The following is a 19,371-nucleotide window of genomic DNA, read 5'->3' on the forward strand; positions in this document are numbered from 1 at the left end:
AATCTATCAGCCGCTCAGAGATTGACGTACATCTGGCTGAGATCTGCGGGCGGTCTCTTGATCTGGGCAAAGCTGAGCAACCGTTTGAGTGACTGGATGTACTTTCGTGATACTTCATCGTTGAGCACATGAGCGACAGAGTTGCTGAAGATCTTCTCGCGAGCCGAACGCTCGTGGATGCCCACCATGGTGACACCGATAGGCCAGGGCGCATTGCCTATCGAGAGACGCAGATAGGCGTCATTTGCTCGCAAGTACTCGCGGACTTGCATGTTGTGCACGATCTCTGCGATTGCAGAGAGTACATCCGGTTCTAGCTCCTGACAGCAGGCTCGTCAGCTAGTGTGTGTGCGCTCGCGCGCCAGAACGGACTCTTTTGCGTAGAGCCTTGAACAAAGGCTTGAGGTATTCGGCAGACTGCTTCTGCGTCGCTGCAGCTAGCTTGCCTTGTGTACTCCTTCTCACTGACTCCGGCCTCTCGGCCATACTCGCTTCCCACTCTTTGAGCACTTTCTATTGCAGCAGCTAGCGTCAGCTGGATAGTGTAACTTTATTACTCGACATACTTTGAGGGCGAAGTAAATGTGCGGGTATAGCTTGCGCGGGTCAGTCTTGAGAAGAGCGAGATCGATGATGATGTCTCCTTCTTCCGTGCGTTTGACGTTGTCGTCCTCTACGGCGGCCACGGCAGATCCTGCTGGCGAAGATGCGCCTGGTGTGCCGACGGGAGAAGTGCCTCCGCTTGCGATTGCGTCTGCCTTGATCCTATCCGCTGCGGTCTTGCCGACAGTCGTAGGATTCGTCGTAATGGTCGGATTGGCCAAGAGGCTCTGGTCGACGCCTTCCATGGCGCGCATGAGATCATTTTGCTGTCCCTCTGTACGCTCCTCGATCAATTCGAGTGCACGCAATCGCAGTCGACGCTCTCTGTTGGATTCCGCAAACAAGCGGATGGGTTGACCTTTGGACCGAAGCCGTCTGACCGCTTCCTCGTCTGACACATTGAAAGCTTCTGGTTTCTCATCTTGCACGATCAGAGATGCCGAGTCTGCAGGGGTAGCGAGATCAGAAGTCACATCCGGCTTGAGAGATCCTCCCAGCTTCTCCTCCGTGCCTGCAGCTTGCTTGGCAGCGTGCCAAAGCTTAGCTTCTCGTTTTGCTAACTCATCCCGCTTTGATGCTTGTTCTGCCTCTGAGCGAGCTGCTTCTAGGTCACCCCGCCTGACGTATTTCTTCGAGCCGCCGGTCAGACTCTCCTTGGCCTTGCGCTTGCGCTCAATTTCTGCGCTTATGTCCCCAAAGTCCATCGTGAGAGAGCGGTGAGTGGGTTTGGTATATTGCGAAACAAGAAATTCACTTTGCCTTACAGCACTGACCGATACTTATTTACTTATTTTCGAGTCTGGTCAAACTTTGACCCCGCCTCGCGCGAAATCCAGATTAATTCCCATTCGCAGATGGCTCAGGCACAGAAATAAATCGCAAGGCGAATGGACATTATAGTACTCGGGGCACATCATCAGATTGAAATATTGACAGAGCAGACCGACGCGCGACGCGAACGCGACTGTCAGCTGCAGAGCTACTGAATCAAGCAAGTCGAGACTGTACGGTCTGGAGCAAATACTGTCGACGATCTCTTTAGTCATTCACTCGCCAGCCAGAAGGAAAGACTAGTCAATATGCCTGCCAAAGCCGCTGACAAGAAGCCGAGCTCGACCGCCGGCAAGGCGCCTGCTGCTGCCAAGAAGACGACGGCGGCGAAGAAGACGGCGTCCAAGACGGCGCCTGCTGATGGCAAGAAGAAGCGCAAGACGACGCGCAAGGAGACCTACAGCACCTACATCTACCGAGTGCTCAAGCAAGTCCACCCTGACACGGGTATCTCCAACAAGGCGATGTTGATCCTCAACTCGTTCGTCAACGACATCTTTGAGCGGATTGCCTCCGAGGCCTCCAAGCTCGCGCTGTACAACCGCAAGTCGACCATCAGCTCGCGCGAGATCCAGACCGCCGTCAGACTCATCCTGCCCGGCGAACTGAGCAAGCACGCCATCAGTGAAGGAACGAAGGTGCCGAGCCGGGTTTCCAAGCGTGGCGTATCGATGCTGACTTTGCGTGCGCTTCCAGGGTGTCACAAAGTTCTCGTCGGCAAAGTAGGCGCTCAACCGTGTCGACCGTATTTTCGAGCTTCTCGTTGTGTCTTTCATTGTATGCCATCGGCTTCCATTCACCTGTTGCGCCTGCTTGCCCGTCGCGAGCGAGCGCGTCTTTTCTGAGATCTCAGCGTCACTGGTACATCACGTGCCAGTTGGGCGGCAATGCCATCCCATGCGCACGCTTGCGGTGACGACTGCGGCCATGCGCACGATGATGACGCCCACATTCGACCCGAGGACGGCGAAAAGGACTTTCTCTGGGGCCGTATCGATCGAGACGGTGTCGTTGCTCTCAACGAGAGCGTCGAAGGCTCAGGCAAGCTCGTCATCAAGCCTTTTGATCGGCGCAACGACGAGCAAGAGTGTGTCGAGAGTGACGCAGATGAGCAACTCATCCTTCGCATCCCCTTTACGGGCGCCGTCAAACTTCGATCGATCCTCATCAAGCCAGGCGGCTCGGGACAGTGCCCCGACAAGATGCATATCGTCTGTCCTGCTTACTGCTGTCCAGCCGTAGACTCATCTCTCGATGCGGCAGTTTGTGAACGAGTCACTCGACTTTGATCAGGCCAGTGAACGCGAGCCGGTACAGACTGTCGAGATTGTGTCTAGCCGGAGCACGATCGAGTACCCCGTCAGACCGGCAAAGTATCACTCTGTACAATCCTTGACGCTCTTCTTTCCCTCCAATCATGGCGACGAGACCACTCGAATCTACTTTGTCGGCTTTCGCGGTGAATACACCCAGGTAGATCACTCGGGTGGGCGATTTAGTCAGACTGATGACACTCGCCGGCAGCTCTCGAGAGAGGCCATCAACTTTGTCTATGAAGCTCAGGCTAATCCGGCAGACCATCTCAAGATCAAGGGCATCGACGCGGGCCCTTCCTACGCGGGCACTTAGGTCCCGCTGCGTCGATACAACGTGCGCGCCNGTTTGTAGAGTCGCCAGAAGTATCGCTGCTCGCTCTGGNGGNATANTCTGCGNGAGANGGGCCATCACATCACTCAGGAGCAGGACCGGCGAGACAGTCTGCAGCAAACGACGCTTGCACGTACACGCAAGATGTCATGGCTAGCGATTGCCACAGTGCTATCCCTCTCTGCGCTTTCATCAGCATCAGTCGTCCATATACCCTTTCGAAACGATCACCTGCTTCCCGTCGTCGGCCAGCGAGCTGACAACGTCCCCACGAGCGACTATATCGTCTCCTTTGTCAAAATCATCGCCAACGGCCGCGCAGACTGTCCTCGTCAGCTTCCTCAACCCGCAAAAGCACTCCTCTGACCGCACGCATCGCAGAGGGTCAGACCAATTTTGAGGACGGCACGATCGAGTTGCTCATCATTAACCAAAGAGGCAACATCGTCTTTGATACCAATGACAGATACCTCATCAGTGATGTCAACTTGCTGTACACGACAGATGAAAACGGCTTCATCTTTGGTCACTTCAACATGACCCTCACCGGCGTTTCTGCTATGCAATCCTCTTCGACGCCTTCGACAGCCGGGACTTCCCCCTGGGCCGATCCTCAGACTCGCTATTGCTGTCGGCCCTTTATGGCTTTCAGAGTCGTCATCGGCTTGACTCAGCCTGCATTCATACCCGAAGTCAAGCCGTTCAAAACATGGGTTGCCTGCAACCCAAACAGAGCGTCGCGAGGCGATGGTCGTTGTCGCAAAACGTTCTCTCCTAGTGTCACCGAATGTAATCCGACTACTGCCACTGCCAACATTCGTGCGGCATCGGTGCCAGTGCCTGCACACCCACAAGTCTCACGCTACGAGATTGCCGCTCAGGCCAGCGGTCTCTGTCCTCAAGGATACGCATCTACCGAGCTCGCCAGCGTGGAGATTTTCGTCGTGGACCAGCATAGCCGTGCCAGGTTCATCGCTGTCAACCGCATTTCCATAGTGAATATCGAATCTCGCAGGCAGCTGATACATTCGGGCCAGCGATTGATCGAGATTCAACTGACCGCAAGGTTTCTTGCCTTGCCTTGCCTTGCGTTTCTCATGTGCTCATCGTCAAGCAGGAGTCACGGCGAACAGCAGGAATGGCAGAACAACGAAGACCGCGTGTGCTGCAAGCCCATCTTCAGAGCCTTTTTCTGGCTCGGCGTCGATGATCTCAGTTTTATGTACCTGCCCGACGCAACGCTGCGCACTCAAGAGCTCGTTGCTGCATGCCCGCCCAGTAAGTCTTCTGCGCTCGCATAGAGCTTGACTTATACCTCGTTCAGGCGTCTTCTCGTATGCTGACCCCCACTGTCAGATCACGCCTTTCAATTGGCCCGGCGAGTGGCCGTGCACGATTCAGAGCAAGGCGGTCTACAATATACCTTACGGTGCACAAACCCAAAAGTAGCTGTCGAAGGACAATGCATTACTTTCGAGACGTGGAAGGTATGATGCTGTACGGCCTGAGCCATGCACGACTCTTTGAAGCCGCGCATATCGACACGGTCGGCTCATACACAATGGAAGCCGGGCAAGTTGATGCGGGAGCTGCCATCGGATCTGCGTTTGCTGTCAGAGCCACAGCGAGCTCCAAGAGGATACATACTGGGCGGACAGACAACCAAGAAGTCGCCGTAGAAGGCCGGATCCGCCTGAAAGAGCTCCTCATGGATGCCCAATGCAATACGGGTCTGGATCGCCGTCAGCGCCTACCTGGAGTATACTTCGGCGAACCACCTGTAGGATCGCACGACAGCATAGTCTATCGACTTGGCGAGACCATGGCTGGTTCTGTGCAGGCATTGAGCTTCTGTACAGGGCGCAAGGGCAAGAAACCGACAAATCCGGGACCTCTTGTGATGATAAGAAGGCGCAGCACGTCGTAGCCTTGCACTGTGCCATGGCCCAGTTTGGTGACGCTCTCGATACGCTGTCCTGTCCTGATCGGTCAGACATGTTTGCCTCGACTGGTACGCGCGCACGTCCAAACTGTCATATTGGTCAGACACCGTCGCCAATGATATCGTGCACTCACGGTGAAGAATTGGACGGGGTAGCCAGCATGACTGAGCACCGCGATATCGACGTGCGCTTGCTGCGTTTTTGAAGGTCCCCCTGTCGCAGATTCAGCCACAGTCGCGCCGAGAGCACGGACTTACAAGCACACTCTGAGCGTCCGAGCACTTGTACTGAATAGCACGTCAGGCGAGGCCATTGGTCGATGGACATGACATGCAGCTGCACCGTCGGCGTCGACCGCTGACACACATGTCGAGTGTAGGAATAGCCTGGACTTGTACTGCAGTCGACCCAGACAAGAGCACTCGACCGAACGAACTGAGTACGATCGGCACTAAGCACGATCGTGATATTGGCATACGGCCGACAAGTCGCCTTTGCTTCGTCTGACCAAAAGTCTTGCCTTTGCGCGTCAGACTCGAGCGTGAGCTGTACCTCAGCGTAGATGGATTCGGACACATCAACGAGCGTATCGACCAGTTGAACGTCAACGACAGTGTCAGCTAGGAGTGCATCAGCTGGTTGCATCTCACTTCTGATGTCGCTCACAGTCAAAGGTCTTGATTTGGACAGTGCGCATCTTCGTGACAATTGCGATCTGTGTGCTAGCGAGATCGATGACAGTGTCTCCCTCTGCTCTCGCATCCATCAGCGGGGAGCAGAGCCGGGCGACGGAGATGCGCGTACGCGAGCACTCTGCTGATGCAGTAAGAGACAAGTCATAGTATTGCAGCGCCGGTCGAAGTCGAGCGCCGTCGGCAGCCACAGAGGCAAAGAGGCTGCCGCACGCCAAAGCGACAGCCACGTTGATTAGCATGTTGAGTGCGAGTGGATGTGCAAAGAGGACAGGCAGGGAATAGATCGCGGCATGAGTCGCTCTTGCGACACTTGCCAATGAGTGAAGGGGCTGACTGTGTCATCGCAAATGCATTGGCGATATATGACGCTGCAACGTGCGGACTGCAGTGCACCGGTCGATGAGACAACAGTCTGGCCGGGCCTGAGCAGGCTTCCGTCGAACGGGCCGGTCCAGCAAGTGATGAGATCTGACAGTGCGGGGCTGCAGATCAACGGTAGTCTCTACGGCGGTCGGGGCTGCGACTGCGACGGGAGGCGCGAGGTGAGCGCTCACGACGGTATGGCCGCTCATCACGCGATGATGCGCGAGGACGATCGAGTGAGGAAGCCTTGGCGGCTCGCTTGAGTTTCTTTTGCTCGTGCCGTCGCTTTCGCTCCTCTTTGGTTTCGCCATCGTGCTTGGAGGAGGATCTGCGTTTCTCGCGGGCTTGCTCGATGAGGTAAGCTGCCATGGGGTCTTCAAGATCGATATCTGGCAGATCTCCGTCCGAGTCGACTGGCTTGACCGCCCGAGCAGCCTCGCTCGCAGTGATGTGTTTCTCTGGCAATGCGTTCAGGGATTGCTCGCTGCGCTCCTTCATCAAGCCAGTCTCCTGATCATGCTCTAGATGCTTGAAGTTCTTCACGTGATCAACCCGAAGCGTTCTCTCGAGCAGCTTTGAGCCGGTGAGATTGTCGACGGCGAGCACGGTGGAACGCTGATCCTCATACATCACAAAAGCGAACCCTCTCGGCTTGTGCGTCGTCTTGTCGCGCGGCATCTCGACGTTGACGACTTCGCCGTACTGGGAAGCTATCGTGATCACATCACCCTCGGTAAGAGCCTCATCGAGGCCGCCCATGTAGATGTAGGCCGACTCCCTGTATTCGTCATGCCAGCTGCCACCGCCGAGCTCGAGCTGGCGTGCATTGATGGTCCGGATCTGATTGACCAGACTGGAAGGGACCGTGTCAGCTCACTTGGGTCAGGAAGACCGACGGACTGACCTCATTCGGCGACTGCCTGCCTGGCGCTCGACGTGAACAGCGGCGCGCTGCCAGTGCTGTCAGAAATCATTTGTCAGCTTGAAAGTGGGTCAAACGAGCGTTGCGATTTGGCGCCAGTCAGCACTCGGCCAGGTGAAAGAAGTCGTCGGACCGCTTCGGAAACCTGCTCAGTCGCTCACCAAGCCATCTCAGGAGACGCACCCGACCGCCAGACGGCACACCAACGCGCTCACCTTCGCACAGGCGTCCCCTTTACTGGGCTTGCCGCACCAACAGCGAGAACAAACAGTCGGCAGCCTCACGATGCAGGCGTTCCCCTTGCGACAGTCTGCGATCACGAGCATCACGGCTCCATCAGTCGAAGAGGTCTTCAGGGAGGATCTGGCAGTTCGCCTGATCTGCCCTTCCTGTCAAGATCCGACGCCCAATTTGGCCGAGGAGTACTCGTCAGGCGACCTCGTCTGCCGATCTTGCGGCCTCGTTCTCAGCGATCGCATCGTAGACGAACGCAGCGAGTGGCGCACGTTTGCGGGAGACGAAAAGGGAGACGATCCCTCTCGTGTCGGCGGTCCGTCACCTCTGGCCGGTCTTGGTGGTTCAGCAGACCAGTTCTCTACCATCATCTCTGACCGGTTAGTGACCTTCTCTTGCCACTCGTCCCTCATGTATAGCCCGTCGGATCTGTGCGTTCGGACGGAGCTGACCCTGCGTGCCTACCCGTGCGCGCTCCACCTCTAGAGATGGCAATTCTGGCCTCGCAAAAGAACTCCAAAAAGCCGCTCTCCGTACCCAGCGAGCGTCTGGCGAGAAGAATCTCGTCGGATCCTACAAGGAGATCTCAGCCGTTTGCGAGAAGATCAACCTGCCCACCATGGTGAGCGACATCGCAAAGCAGCTTTACAAACGTCAGGACGACGAGAAGTTGCTCAAGGGCAAATCGAACGACGCCATCATCGCCGCTTGCATCTTCATCGCATGTCGACAGGCAGGCGTCTCTCGTACTTTCAAGGAGATCGTCGAGCTTTCCCGCGTGCCCAAGAAAGTTCTCGGGCAATGCTTCAAGATCCTCAAGTCTGTCTTTGACACCAACGACGTGGGTACGGGCGGAATCACCGCAGACGGCACTGTCGTCACCGATACTACCCATCGCGTCAACCTCGGCGGCAACGGGCCAGAGGACACCATTGTCAGATTCTGCAATCACCTGGGCATGTCAGCCTACATCCAGTCACGCGGCCGGGAGGTCGTACGCAAGGTCATGAATCTCGGCGTTCTGGACGGCCGATCGCCTGTCACCGTCGCAGGCTCGTGCATCTACCTCACCGCCCATCTATTCGGCGAGCCCAGAAGCGCTAGAGATATCGGTGAAGTCGCTGGCGTGACGGATGGCACCATTCGTATGGCCTACAGGTCAGTCACACCGAGCTCATAGATCCTCCGTCCACACTGACACTTTGGGACAGGCTCATCCACCCTCACCTCGACGAAGTCATCGACCAAGCGTGGATCGACTCGGGACGCGCGGACAGATCGCTCTTGCCTTCAGTCTAGACTAGATTGGCTCATCGGCCGAGCGCTCTGCCGGATGGATTCGCTCGCCATGTCGGTCTCCCTGTACGATAGAGCATGCATGTCACCCTGTTGTTGTCAATCTGCGTGAAGACTGATCGTGACTTAGCCAGCTTGGTCGCGTCGGCGGATGCTCACTCTGATCGGGGCGACAGCTCGACGGTACATCATGAGCTCAGCAGCATCACTCAGACCGATCGTCATCTCCGGGCCGAGCGGTACAGGCAAATCGACACTGCTCAAGCGCCTGTTTGACGAATACCCCGACACCTTTGGTTTTAGCGTGTCTCGTAGGTCGCACAGGTTCTAGGTGGAGCTGCTGCATCTGACGCCTCGAACACGATGCAGACACTACCAGAAAACCCCGGCCGGGCGAAGAGGATGGCAAAGCGTACCACTTTGTGAGCAGGGATGCGTTTAAGGAGCTCATTGATCAAGTAAAGCTACTCAGCTCTGTTGAGCCGCTAAGCTAAGAGCTCGTGCAGAACGGGTTTGTAGAGCATGCGGAGTTCTCCAAAAATCTCTATGGCACTAGCGTCAAGGCGATACAAGACGTCGCGGGCCAGGGGCGTCGCTGTGTCCTCGATATTGATAGTCAGGTACGCTCGAGTACGCACCATTCCCTTGACCGTCTCAGCTGATGGCTTTCCGGATGTGCAGGGCGTGAAGCTCATCAAGGCCAATCATGCTCACCTGAAACCGATCTACGTCTTTCTCTCGCCGCCCTCACTGGCCTCTTTGCGCACGCGACTGTCAGGGCGCGGCACAGAGTCTGAAGACTCGCTGAGGTCGAGGCTAGAAGCCTCAAAGGGCGAGATAGAGTATGCAAGAACGGGCGCGTACGATACCGTCATTGTCAATGACGATCTAGACAAGGCGTATCAGAAGCTCAAGGCCGTCGCCGTGGAAGACAGATTAGAAGCAGACTCAAAAGTGCCGCCAATGGACGAGGATCCTGCAGAGCTGGCAGCGAATGCATAGACGTCTACAGCGACCCGCTTGGTTTGAGCTGTGCTGGTCTAGCCTTCAAGCTCTGGGTCCTTTGTCGTTAGATGTTTGTCCTCATCATCTGACAGGTCGATAGCCTGTCCATGCGAAGCAGAAGGAGGCTTGTCCTTCCTGGCGTGGGTGTCCGGTCTGACGATGGCAGACGCAGGTATGATGCCGTCTCCGTTGAGATAATCGTACTCTGTCGTCGTCACAAAGTCGTGGAAGTTCACCCAGGTCGCGAAAGTAGCTTCCTCTTCCTCTTTGGACCAGATCTTGGGGTAAATCTGCTCGCTCTTGAACTTCTCCATGACGGCTGTATGGTCCGAGAAGCGCAACGCTTGACGCTCTCCCGACTCTTCATCTTGCCTGTTGGCCTTGAGACCATCTAGCCGCGAGTTGTAATTGTTGAACTCGGGATATTCCAGGAGCAAGCCAAGACTGGGAGCTTTGGGGACGGCGATGCGGGAGGGCCCGAAACATTCGAGCACGAGGGTCGAAGGCGTGCCGGTGCGAACCGATAAGATCGCCAATCCGATCATCTTCCGCTGTGCGCGAAACGCAGCCATCAGTCGATGCAGTGGCTAAGGATCGTGCCAGCGTACGATCTGATGCAGCATGAAGGACTGCCCGTGAAGTTTGATGGAGATCCATTCGGCATCATCTATCAGGAACGGATCAGACACGATGACCTGTTTCATCACTCTCTGTGCACTGCGGTCACGGAAATCCTTGCCAACGGTAAAGTTCCAGAAATTATGCGAGCCGAGGTAGCGAGCCAGGGTTGTTCTGAGCGAATCTAGCTTCTCTGGCGTAATTCGCCACAGCTTCCTCGCGGGCAGAGTATCGGCGAAGATGAGCTCTGGATTCTGCTCGTTCCAGAAAGTCTCCAGAGGCTTTTCTGCCATTCGCGCAGCCATGGGCGTGCCCGGCTTGGGCGGGAGAAAGACGTGGGTCGGCAGGGTGTAGTTGTACCAGCGTGAGTCGCAATTTGAGCGAGGATTGAAGCCGCCGGTGACGCGAGGGCAAGCCCATACTCTGAGATGATCAGGCAGATGTCGATTGATGTGTTCCACGATGTTGTCTGACGATGCGAGCGTTGTGGGCTGCAGAATGAGCTTGAGCGAGAACAGGTTGCCAGCCGCGTGTACGCCAGCGTCCGTCCTGGCTGTCCTCGCTAGACCGACCTGCATGACTGATCTGTGTTGAGACCACCTCAGAGGGGGCTTGACGGACCTTACTAGCGCTCTCTGCGTTGTCCTTGCTGATGCAGCCTGCTTTGACGAGTCCTTCAAAGAAAGCGCCCTCGATCGTGCGCAGCTCGCTCTGACTGGTCGCAAGCCATCTCATGAGCTTGCATGTACCCTCTTTGACACAAGGCAGTCACATTTGAGAGCCATAGTAGCCTGTGCCGCAGTAGCCGACGAGGAGAGCCACTTTGCGCTTGGGCAGCTTATTAGGCGACGAAGTTGACGCTACTGGCTGTTCGGACGGGGAGGCTATGCGTGCTCGCTTCGCTTCAGGCTCTCTGACGGGCGAGGCGGACTTGTCCCTCCTTGGCAGAGGCACATCGCTCGTCATCAGTCGGCGTGAGTTGGAGAGAGTCGAAATTATTGTCGTCAGCTCGTCATCATCGCATCGTCAGCACTCTCGTCAGCCATGTCCTCGCTCGAGGGCGGCTTGTATGCCTTCACACTGCCGCAAGAGATCCTTGCCTGTCTCCAAGTGCGCTCCTTCGGCGGTCAAGCGACAGAGACGGGCCCAGTGGAGCCAGTCCAGCAGCAAGTTCGCAATGGACTCCAGTCAACCTCACTGGGCTGTGCGACCTGCGCCGTCGTTGTCTTTGCCGATCTGCCAGAGCAGAGAGAGCACTTTCGATCAGACTGGCATCGCTACAATCTCAAGCAGGCCGCCTCATCGTCACAGCAGCAGCAGCAGCAGCAGCAGCCCATCACTGAGGAACGATTTCATGGGCTCATAGACAGTCAGTCCTGCGGCATCCTCTTGTGGCTTGTATGTTGACAAGAGCCTCATAGATCTCTCAGCATCCATCTCGGGCTCAGAAGGCAGCTCGAGCGACCTTGAGACCGATGAAGACTCCCGATCAGGCCTACAGCGACTACTCGCGCGCCAACGGCTCACGAACGATCTGGCCACAGACTCCAGCGAGGAGCGAGACAGCCGAGGTCCACGATCTCCACTGCTCTGGTTCACCGCCGAGCCTGCACTGAGTGATACTCAGATTGGTATCTACCGTGCCCTCTTTCCGTCGGATGCCAAAGCAACACGCGATCGCCCGGCCGCGGCATGGCTGTCAGAGCTTGCAGAGCTGCAGGTGAAGCCTCACATACCGAAGCCGCCGAAAGCACTTCGGGCTCAGGTGGCTCCTGCTGATAACGCAGCGTCGACTGAGCCGCACTCGCGATCCTGGCTCATGATCATGATCGGCGGCGGTCACTTTGCTGCCATGCTTGTCTCACTCGTGCCCAAGCTGGTCTACAAGGGCACGAAACTTGAGAAGGAGCCCGAGGTGTTTGCGAGCAAGACCTTTCATCGATATACTACTCGGCGCAAGCAAGGCGGCGCCCAGTCTGCGAATGACAACGCGAAGGGAAACGCAAAGTCTGCGGGAGCAGGATTGCGTCGCTACAACGAAGCTGCCTTGACAGATGAGGTCCGAGAGCTGCTCCACGACTGGCGTGAGGACATTGCCCGGACAGAAGCAATCTTCTTGCGGTCCAGTCGGGCGAATCATAAAGTCTTCTTCGGATATCCTAATGCTGTGCTTGAGAAGCGCGACCCGAGGATACGAGGCATCCCCTTTCCGACGAAGCGTCCTACTTTATCGGAGCTGACGAGAGCCTTTCAAGAGCTCACTCAACCAAGAATCTCTCATCTCACTGCCGATGCGCTTGCTGCCCTCGATGCCGAATATCTTGCTTCGATCGCGCCTAAGCCCAAGCCGAAGCCGGTAGAGAGTAAGGTCACGCCGAAGCCTGTCGAGCCAAAGTTGTCGAGCGAAGAGATTGAGCACCGAGAACGGTGGCAGCGCGTTGTCGACATGGTGCACAAAGGTCGTCTGGACGCCTTGTGCCAATTCATTGCCCGACATCAAGCGAAACCAGAGACCAATGCTGCCGGCGTCGATTACTTGCATGACTTACCTGGCTTCCTCAAGGAGTCGGCCACCGCTACGACGCTGCTACATCTCGCAAGCCAAGCCGATCAGCCGGAGATAGTGCGCTGGCTCTTGTACGAGCAGCGGGCAGATCCTACGCTTGCAGCCTCGCTCAGTCAGCATCACACTCATCGTGCACCTCAGACGCCATACGAGCTTGCACGCTCGAAGGAAACGCGCAACGTCTTTCGGGTGTGTTACTATGAGCACCCCGATTGGTGGAACTGGTCAGCTTCAGACGGCGCAAGAGTGCCTAGCGCGCTCGACTCAGCTGCAGAACAGCTTCACAAGGCGCGAGAGCAAGACCGCCTGCAAGCTCTGCGGGACAAGGCTCAAGCCAAGGAAGCTGCTAGACAGAAGGAAGCAGCGGCCGAAGCTGCACGACAAGCAGAAGCCGATGCCGAGACGGTTGCATTGGAGAGAGCCAAAGTACTCGCTACTCCGTCGGTCAAACCACGACGACTTGGCGGGGGACCGCCTGCTAAGCTCGAGAGAGCTCGTAACAACGATGCCGGCCTGGACGAAGCTGCACGAATGCGCATCGAGCGAGAGCGCCGTGCACGAGCTGCGGAAGCACGTCTTGCCGGCAAGTGAGTGTTGCAGCAGATGCATTAGCTTCAGCCGTGGATCTTCAGGCACGCATGAGTCACATTCTGCACAGCAAGGTATGTGCGTACTAGATGAGCAAGCTCGACCCATTCGTGCACGGCGCGCGAGTGACCTTCGCTGCCCAGTGTCGGCAGGATGTCGGGATGCCAAACGCGTATCGATTGGAAGCCGCCCACTGCTTGGAGTGTCTTTGTCGTCTCGAGGTCTTGCACGAGTGGCGGTTCAACCGCTGGCTCGCGCGACAGCGAGGCGGTCTTGGCTTGCCACAATTGGGCGACCTCTTGCTCGAGTGTCTGAGCTGTATCAGGGCCGTCGCGCTCTTCGTCTTCGTCTGCCTGGGAAGAGTCGGGCGATAGCGCGAACCGTTGCTTGCGCGGGCTTCTGCGCAAACCAGGCACCACGCCTTCCAATTTGGCGCGTTTGGGCGCTCGCTGGGGCGTTCTGGGGCCTTGATGCTTCGCCCCTGAGGACTGTGCCGAGTGGAGTGATGTGCCCTGGGCTTGCAAGACGACGCCGGTGTAGCCGCTCGGCAGGTCGAGGTCGAGAGCGCACATGAGCCTGCCTCTAAAGCTAGCCTGGTGGTAATGACAGCCTTGCTTTGCTGGAACCGCTGTTTTGGTCGCTTCGACAGACGAGACGGACGTGGCAGGAGTGAAGGTAGAGGCGCCATCAGACGATGCCCCCGGCGTCATTGACTGACTGGAGATCTCACTGGCGCTAGCTTGGCTGCTCTCCACGCCGAGCGACGCGGTCGTGATCTGTGCTTCTGAAGGCGCCAAGGGCTGCGCCTGTGCATTGAGCGGCGCCGACTGGACAACGAAGTAGCGCTCGATTTGTGCTGGCCCGTCGTGCTTGAGCGCAAATGGCATCCATTGAACGAGCGTCTCGTCTAGCGTGGCTGCTTCTGGTATGAGATCGAGTCGAAGCTGAGCCGTCATGTTCGTTCTGCCGTCCAGAGAGCCACCGCAAGGGGGAGGGGGCGGATACGCGAGACGCGCCTTATTAAAGCTTTACAGCTGACAGGCTTAGCGCTTAACGCGACCGAGCTCGCTGTACCTTCAAAGTCCACCATCGGACCTCTCTCAACCTCTCCAGCTACTGCTCAGGTTTCATCAGGTGCAACCCTGCAGACCGACAGCTGCGCCTTCTGTTGCCCGCTTCGAACCGCACGCAAGAGTAAACCCCTTTTGCTCGCAGAATGCTGGAGGCCATATTTGGCATTTTGCTGCTGCTGCTGTCAGCAATCGTTCCCGCACTTTGTCAGGACGGACACTTGCTAGGCATCGATCCCGACATCGCAGATGAGTTCATCATGCCATACTACAAAATTGAGAGTGCGTCCTCCCTGGCCCTCTCTCGAGACCGTCCCCACACGCGTCTTTTGCAGCAAAGGTTGTGGCAGAATGTGCAGGTCGTACGACGACGATCACTCCCGCGTTCTTTGAGGTCGTCACCATCTCAAAAGCGAAGCAGCAGCTCACACAGAAGCCTTTCAACTGTAAGTCAGACCGGCCCTCGCAGGTCGCATCGCCTCGTTGATGATGAAACAAGTCATCAATGTCAACAGACTGAATCTGCGGGGTATAGAGCGAGACGAGCAGGGTCGGCCGACAAGAGGCATTTGGATCTACTTTGTCAATGCTGACGGTCAGCCACAGCGCAACTGGACGCCCACAAACCGGCGCTGTTGTCGCGCAGTAGCTTCGGCGAGCATCCGGCTCGGCCTCACAGAGGCCTTTGTCGGTGCTTCTGCCGTCTGGGGTATGAAGATGAAGTGCGGGGGCGAGGGCTCCGACCCTTCGTGTGCTATTCGAGACGTCAAATGCGCAATCACACAGTGGAGCGTTCAGCAGGTCATTGAGCCAGTCGAATATCGTCCGATCACCAACAGTATCCGCTTTGCAGCAGGAGCTAGCGCGTCTTGTCCCATCGCATCAGAAGGCGGCTTCGTCAGACCACAAGAGTACTATACAGATACGAACGCTAGGGAGGCCGGGTTCTTCACGCTCGTCGTGTTCGGCGTGCAATCGCCAACGGGTCACTACTACAAGGATTTTGCCTTGTTCGACGCGAGCAATGTCTTCCAGAGTGTCCAGAGTGCTGAGGATCGCAGCACGCGGACAGTGACCGTAGCCATCGTGATGAGGCAAGTCACGTCTGCGGGTCTCTCTGTCTGCCTGACCGATCGAAGCACCGCAGAGGATCTGGTCTCGCCCAATCTGCCTGGCCCGAGGCGGATCGGCCTTGCTGTATGCCCAACTTTGTCGTCGAGATCACGTTGGGCATCATTGAAAACAGTTACATCATCCACAGAAGGACCGACGATCGCGGCTTGTTTGTCGCCTGTCCGCCAAGTAGGTCCCGTGCCTGCCCTGTGGCCGATAGTTGATCTGTTCACAGGCTTGTATTCGCGCGCGACGCCTGCTTGTGCCAAGGAGTACCCTGACAGCGGAGAGACATACTGTGAGCGTACGATCTACAGCATCTACCAGGTTCCGCTCGATGAGGGCCACCAGAACAGCTAGTCGAATGCAGACATGATGCATTGGCGTGACACGTGTCAACGGATTCGCGACTGTTCATTTCTTTGAGCCGCCGTCGACATTGAGGCCACCATGAGCGCACTGCAGGCAGCCTGGCGGCCGCTGGCTGCTCTGACGCCTGCTCGGATGCTTGCAAGTCGGCTTGAGCTAGGTCAGTCGTCGTGATGGCTATGCGTGCATCCCGCTGACCGAGCGAACAGATCGTGCAGTCTGCCTCTGCCAGCAAAGATGGGCTAGCACGTCTCAGAGCCTGCCTGCAAGCTCCGCAGCAAGACAGCCAGGCAATACACCGAGACTGCCACGATCGATGGTCGCACCGGCCACGAAACCAGCAGGGCTCTCGGCCATACCGCCGCAGAACATCGGATCTGGCCTGACCACAGAGGACGCTGCGAGACTGCTTCGCTCACAGCCGAAGCACTATGTCGTCGCTCGTCTCTACGCTCGCAACTACCTGCTGACCGAAGGCGATCAGCTTACCGTACCACTCTTGCGAATCAAGCCACCTCAAATCGCGTACAAGCCTCAGCCGAGCCAGCCTCAGGGCGGTGTCGTTCCTGTGGGCAAGAAAATCAGGCTACATGGCATCGTCGAAGTAGGCTCGAGGGACTATACGCTGCGTGCCCCAGAGGTCCTACCGTCATCAGCCGACGGCACACAAATCATGCCTTTTGTCGCGCGACGGACCGCAAGCGGCACACTTGACCCCCAGCGGGTCTACGTCGAAGCCATCGTGACGGAGCACACGAAGAGCAAGATGGAGACTCTGCTCAAGAAGAAGAGAAGGAAGAACTACCAGCGCACGATCAAGTCGAAACATGATTGGACGAGATTGCGCATCACGAAGATCGAGGTGACAATGCCAGGCGGTGCCATTGCACAGCGGTCTGTGTAGTCAGGCTTCGCTCTTGTTGTATGCCCATAGCTGCATGCCCGTCACTTGTAGTCACGGCAGACTCGCAGTGTTGTTCTTGCCTTTGTTCTCTTGTGTGACCTCTGACGTTGACGCGCCTCGCACGAAGGCAGGCTTCGAGGCCTTGCCCGCCGCTATGCGCTGGCACTGGGGCTTCTTCTTCTTCGTCAGTGCGACCTCCGCGCAGCTCCAGATTCCGTTCGTCAATCACGCAGCGTCTCAGCCTCAGCCCGCAGGGCCCCTCGTCTGGGGCGAGCTCAATGTACTCGCAACGACCGACATCCACGGCTGGCTGCGAGGTCATGCCTCGTATGGGCAACAGACTGCAGAGGAGACAGAGCGTAACGCTTCGGGAGACTTGGGTGACTTCTACAGCTTCGCCATTCGGATGAAAGCACTGGCTGCCGAGCAGAAGCGAGATCTCTTGCTCGTCGACTCGGGCGATCTGCATGATGGCAACGGCCTGTCAGATGCTGATCCCTTCATCAAAGGTCACACGGTCATGCAGCTTCATCGCAAGCTGCCTTATGACATCACAACCATAGGCAATCACGAATTATACAACCTCACGGTCGCGCAAGATGTTCATCAGACTCACGCTCGTGTGCTCGGCGAACGCTTCCTCACGAGCAACGTCAACATCACCCTCGCATCGGGCGAGAGTGTGCCGATTGGTCATCGCTTCAGACGATGGACGACTGCGCAAGGCCGAAAGCTCTTTGCGCTTGGTGTTCTTTTTGATTTCACTGGCAATGCGCACGGAACGGTTGTGCAACCTGTTGCCGCCATGCTCAGAGAAGAATGGCTTGCAGAAGCGCTGTACGAGAGGCCGGATGCCTTTGTGCTCGTCGGGCATATGTCCACGCGAGATGACGGCTGGCGTGCTGTCATTGAGCACTTGCACACGCGCCATCCTGGCGTACCAGTGTATGTCCGCTTGCTGCTCGCTCAACTGTGATCCTGACACGGTATTGCAGGCTTACCTTTGCCGGGCATGCGCATGTGAGAGACTGCATTCAGCATACACCGGCCTCCGTCACGCTGGCATCCGGTCGGTATTTCGAGACGATCGGCTGGCTTTGTGAGTCGTCCAAGGCTCGGACGGTCGGAGAACTGATGCAAAGGCAGCGGCGAACATCTCCGGTCCTCGGCTCGAGTTCTCGCGCAAATACCTCGACCAGAACCCTACGACGTACGCATACCACCTTGGACTTGACCGCTCAAGTCTGTCGACCAGCAAGGGCCGTGGGATCTCTGCGGAGCTGCAGCAATACTCGCACGCATGGAATCTTTCGCATCAGTTTGGCACCGCGCCGCAGTCCTTCTATGCCAATCGGGCGCCAGAGTGGTCGAGCAAGTCCTTACTCAGACTCATGACAGATGTCATTTTTACCACCGTCATGGCCGATACATCTCGTCCGCTATCCCACGTGATGATCATGAACACCGGCGGTATCCGCTTCGACATCTTTCAAGGTCCTTTCACTACAGACAGCCAGTGGCTCGTCGTGCCGTTCGAGAGCCGACATGTCTTCCTTCCGCGAGTCAAACGGGCGCACATAGAAGCACTATTGCCTGCACTCGAGCTGCATGGCCCGGCGATCGCTGCTCGTCTGCGTAGTCAGCAGGCCCTTGACGACGCGCAGATCAATGCGGACTATGCAGCGCATACTCGTCGGATGGCGGCGCTTGGCCAGACAGATTTAGAAGCCAGCACAACCTCTAGCCTGACAGAGGGCTATCGAACCTACGATGACTGTCCCGGGAGAGGCGACGACACGTTGCACCGACCAATTCCTTCGTTCGCAATCCCAGAATACGTGACCAACGCTCTGCGAGAAGGCGAAAACGAATTCGATCTCGCATGGTTCGACTTTCTGACGCCACTCATCCTCGCGACGCTCAACACTGTGCAGCAAGAGTACCATTACGTCCAGGCAGATGTATCGGTGTATTCAGCAATCAAAGAGGATGAGATGCTAGGCGTCTTTGCGCGCAAGTACTGGTAGACTCTTCGCTGTTGTCAGAATTACGTAGATGTATGCATGTTGCTACACGTCTGCTTATCAGCCGTCAGACTCGGCTTGTGCTGCAAGGTCGACCAGCAGCTTCGACTGCGTTCGCAGCCTCCTCAAATTGCTGACAATGCAAAGTGTGCAAGCGAGCTACCGTTACGAGTCAGTGGCTGACTGAGCGGACCCGGTTCGACATACTCGAATAAGCTCTCAGCTTGGCCCGGAGGGATGACTCGCCATCGCTGCTAGGATGCGCAAGGGACGAGTCGGTGACGCTAGGCTGGAAGAAGCCATCCTGTGTTGTCGGCGTGGCAGGCGACTGCTCGGCCAACTCGACACGGGTGACCATGTCCATATCCTCTCAGAAAGCTCTTGTCAGATGGTGCAGCATGTTGCGAAGCTATGAGACATGTTCATGGGGCTCGACGATCAGGAGTCGATGACGTAGCCACTCTGTCATCAAGGAGCTGGCTCGCTTCGAGGTCCGTGAACGTCCTCGCTGCGCTGAGAGTGCAGTCAGCACTCCGCTGTGAGTGAGAGGCCCAACAGATTGCTCGAAAGAGCAGAGAGA

At 56.9% G+C, this 19,371-nt stretch overlaps 14 protein-coding genes across 14 annotated transcripts; 9 read left to right on the forward strand and 5 right to left on the reverse strand.

Annotated features, from left to right (window-relative positions):
* Positions 1 to 14: 14 nt before the first annotated feature.
* Positions 15 to 1,307, reverse strand: L969DRAFT_53560 (uncharacterized protein; the record flags this gene model as incomplete). Its single annotated transcript, XM_014710281.1, has 3 exons — positions 15 to 320; positions 373 to 513; positions 567 to 1,307. The coding sequence occupies 3 exons, from the start codon at positions 1,305 to 1,307 to the stop codon at positions 15 to 17; spliced, it is 1,188 nt and encodes a 395-aa protein (XP_014565767.1).
* Positions 1,308 to 1,682: 375 nt separating this feature from the next.
* L969DRAFT_96769 (uncharacterized protein) lies at positions 1,683 to 3,063 on the forward strand (the record flags this gene model as incomplete). Its single annotated transcript, XM_014710282.1, has 4 exons — positions 1,683 to 2,236; positions 2,312 to 2,645; positions 2,698 to 2,907; positions 2,959 to 3,063. The coding sequence occupies 4 exons, from the start codon at positions 1,683 to 1,685 to the stop codon at positions 3,061 to 3,063; spliced, it is 1,203 nt and encodes a 400-aa protein (XP_014565768.1).
* A 277-nt stretch (positions 3,064 to 3,340) lies between these two features.
* On the forward strand, positions 3,341 to 4,842 carry L969DRAFT_223270 (uncharacterized protein). The gene is made up of 3 exons (XM_014710283.1): positions 3,341 to 4,147; positions 4,199 to 4,359; positions 4,406 to 4,842. The coding sequence occupies exons 1-3, from the start codon at positions 3,618 to 3,620 to the stop codon at positions 4,528 to 4,530; spliced, it is 816 nt and encodes a 271-aa protein (XP_014565769.1). The 5' UTR covers positions 3,341 to 3,617; the 3' UTR covers positions 4,531 to 4,842.
* Positions 4,549 to 7,330, reverse strand: L969DRAFT_96770 (uncharacterized protein; the record flags this gene model as incomplete). Its single annotated transcript, XM_014710284.1, has 11 exons — positions 4,549 to 4,682; positions 4,729 to 4,813; positions 4,860 to 4,913; positions 4,963 to 5,052; positions 5,158 to 5,237; positions 5,282 to 5,644; positions 5,691 to 5,774; positions 5,829 to 6,048; positions 6,087 to 6,187; positions 6,226 to 6,935; positions 7,188 to 7,330. 11 exons carry the CDS (start codon positions 7,328 to 7,330, stop codon positions 4,549 to 4,551), a joined length of 2,064 nt encoding a protein of 687 aa, XP_014565770.1.
* L969DRAFT_96771 (uncharacterized protein) lies at positions 7,290 to 8,537 on the forward strand (the record flags this gene model as incomplete). The annotated part of the gene is made up of 3 exons (XM_014710285.1): positions 7,290 to 7,618; positions 7,725 to 8,396; positions 8,450 to 8,537. The coding sequence occupies 3 exons, from the start codon at positions 7,290 to 7,292 to the stop codon at positions 8,535 to 8,537; spliced, it is 1,089 nt and encodes a 362-aa protein (XP_014565771.1).
* Positions 8,538 to 8,724: 187 nt separating this feature from the next.
* On the forward strand, positions 8,725 to 9,536 carry L969DRAFT_53591 (uncharacterized protein; the record flags this gene model as incomplete). Its single annotated transcript, XM_014710286.1, has 4 exons — positions 8,725 to 8,845; positions 8,904 to 8,992; positions 9,041 to 9,154; positions 9,216 to 9,536. The coding sequence occupies 4 exons, from the start codon at positions 8,725 to 8,727 to the stop codon at positions 9,534 to 9,536; spliced, it is 645 nt and encodes a 214-aa protein (XP_014565772.1).
* Positions 9,537 to 9,574: 38 nt separating this feature from the next.
* On the reverse strand, positions 9,575 to 11,123 carry L969DRAFT_53498 (uncharacterized protein; the record flags this gene model as incomplete). The annotated part of the gene is made up of 4 exons (XM_014710287.1): positions 9,575 to 10,090; positions 10,148 to 10,729; positions 10,779 to 10,872; positions 10,930 to 11,123. 4 exons carry the CDS (start codon positions 11,121 to 11,123, stop codon positions 9,575 to 9,577), a joined length of 1,386 nt encoding a protein of 461 aa, XP_014565773.1.
* Positions 11,124 to 11,201: 78 nt separating this feature from the next.
* On the forward strand, positions 11,202 to 13,314 carry L969DRAFT_96773 (uncharacterized protein; the record flags this gene model as incomplete). The annotated part of the gene is made up of 2 exons (XM_014710288.1): positions 11,202 to 11,526; positions 11,579 to 13,314. The coding sequence occupies 2 exons, from the start codon at positions 11,202 to 11,204 to the stop codon at positions 13,312 to 13,314; spliced, it is 2,061 nt and encodes a 686-aa protein (XP_014565774.1).
* L969DRAFT_90289 (uncharacterized protein) lies at positions 13,081 to 14,538 on the reverse strand. Its single transcript, XM_014710289.1, has 2 exons — positions 13,398 to 14,538; positions 13,081 to 13,349 (listed from the first exon to the last, which is right to left on the reverse strand). The coding sequence occupies exons 1-2, from the start codon at positions 14,265 to 14,267 to the stop codon at positions 13,338 to 13,340; spliced, it is 882 nt and encodes a 293-aa protein (XP_014565775.1). The 5' UTR covers positions 14,268 to 14,538; the 3' UTR covers positions 13,081 to 13,337.
* L969DRAFT_222665 (uncharacterized protein) lies at positions 14,398 to 14,997 on the forward strand. The gene is made up of 3 exons (XM_014710290.1): positions 14,398 to 14,663; positions 14,717 to 14,827; positions 14,897 to 14,997. Exons 1-3 carry the CDS (start codon positions 14,528 to 14,530, stop codon positions 14,899 to 14,901), a joined length of 252 nt encoding a protein of 83 aa, XP_014565776.1. The 5' UTR covers positions 14,398 to 14,527; the 3' UTR covers positions 14,902 to 14,997.
* A 522-nt stretch (positions 14,998 to 15,519) lies between these two features.
* Positions 15,520 to 15,872, forward strand: L969DRAFT_90290 (uncharacterized protein). Its single transcript, XM_014710291.1, has 2 exons — positions 15,520 to 15,683; positions 15,730 to 15,872. The coding sequence occupies exons 1-2, from the start codon at positions 15,581 to 15,583 to the stop codon at positions 15,852 to 15,854; spliced, it is 228 nt and encodes a 75-aa protein (XP_014565777.1). The 5' UTR covers positions 15,520 to 15,580; the 3' UTR covers positions 15,855 to 15,872.
* Positions 15,873 to 16,013: 141 nt separating this feature from the next.
* Positions 16,014 to 16,793, forward strand: L969DRAFT_90292 (uncharacterized protein). Its single transcript, XM_014710292.1, has one exon. It carries the CDS (start codon positions 16,180 to 16,182, stop codon positions 16,765 to 16,767), a length of 588 nt encoding a protein of 195 aa, XP_014565778.1. The 5' UTR covers positions 16,014 to 16,179; the 3' UTR covers positions 16,768 to 16,793.
* Positions 16,794 to 16,921: 128 nt separating this feature from the next.
* On the forward strand, positions 16,922 to 18,794 carry L969DRAFT_19756 (uncharacterized protein; the record flags this gene model as incomplete). The annotated part of the gene is made up of 3 exons (XM_014710073.1): positions 16,922 to 17,712; positions 17,763 to 17,866; positions 17,914 to 18,794. The coding sequence occupies 3 exons, from the start codon at positions 16,922 to 16,924 to the stop codon at positions 18,792 to 18,794; spliced, it is 1,776 nt and encodes a 591-aa protein (XP_014565559.1).
* Positions 18,795 to 18,858: 64 nt separating this feature from the next.
* L969DRAFT_96776 (uncharacterized protein) lies at positions 18,859 to 19,149 on the reverse strand (the record flags this gene model as incomplete). Its single annotated transcript, XM_014710293.1, has 2 exons — positions 18,859 to 18,950; positions 18,999 to 19,149. 2 exons carry the CDS (start codon positions 19,147 to 19,149, stop codon positions 18,859 to 18,861), a joined length of 243 nt encoding a protein of 80 aa, XP_014565779.1.
* Positions 19,150 to 19,371: the final 222 nt, after the last annotated feature.

This window comes from Mixia osmundae, assembly GCF_000708205.1.
Source record: "Mixia osmundae IAM 14324 unplaced genomic scaffold scaffold_11, whole genome shotgun sequence".
NCBI lineage: Eukaryota > Fungi > Basidiomycota > Mixiomycetes > Mixiales > Mixiaceae > Mixia > Mixia osmundae.

Coding starts and splice junctions, on each gene's coding strand:
- L969DRAFT_223270 (XM_014710283.1), top strand. CDS start 3,618: ATGACCCTCACCGGCGTTTCTGCTATGCAATCCTCTTCGACGCCTTCG. Junction 4,148..4,198: donor GAGATTCAACTGACCGCAAG/GTTTCTTGCCTT, acceptor ATCGTCAAGCAG/GAGTCACGGCGAACAGCAGG. Junction 4,360..4,405: donor CGTTGCTGCATGCCCGCCCA/GTAAGTCTTCTG, acceptor TACCTCGTTCAG/GCGTCTTCTCGTATGCTGAC.
- L969DRAFT_90289 (XM_014710289.1), bottom strand. CDS start 14,267: ATGACGGCTCAGCTTCGACTCGATCTCATACCAGAAGCAGCCACGCTA.
- L969DRAFT_222665 (XM_014710290.1), top strand. CDS start 14,528: ATGCTGGAGGCCATATTTGGCATTTTGCTGCTGCTGCTGTCAGCAATC. Junction 14,664..14,716: donor GCCATACTACAAAATTGAGA/GTGCGTCCTCCC, acceptor CGTCTTTTGCAG/CAAAGGTTGTGGCAGAATGT.
- L969DRAFT_90290 (XM_014710291.1), top strand. CDS start 15,581: ATGCCCAACTTTGTCGTCGAGATCACGTTGGGCATCATTGAAAACAGT. Junction 15,684..15,729: donor GTTTGTCGCCTGTCCGCCAA/GTAGGTCCCGTG, acceptor ATCTGTTCACAG/GCTTGTATTCGCGCGCGACG.
- L969DRAFT_90292 (XM_014710292.1), top strand. CDS start 16,180: ATGGTCGCACCGGCCACGAAACCAGCAGGGCTCTCGGCCATACCGCCG.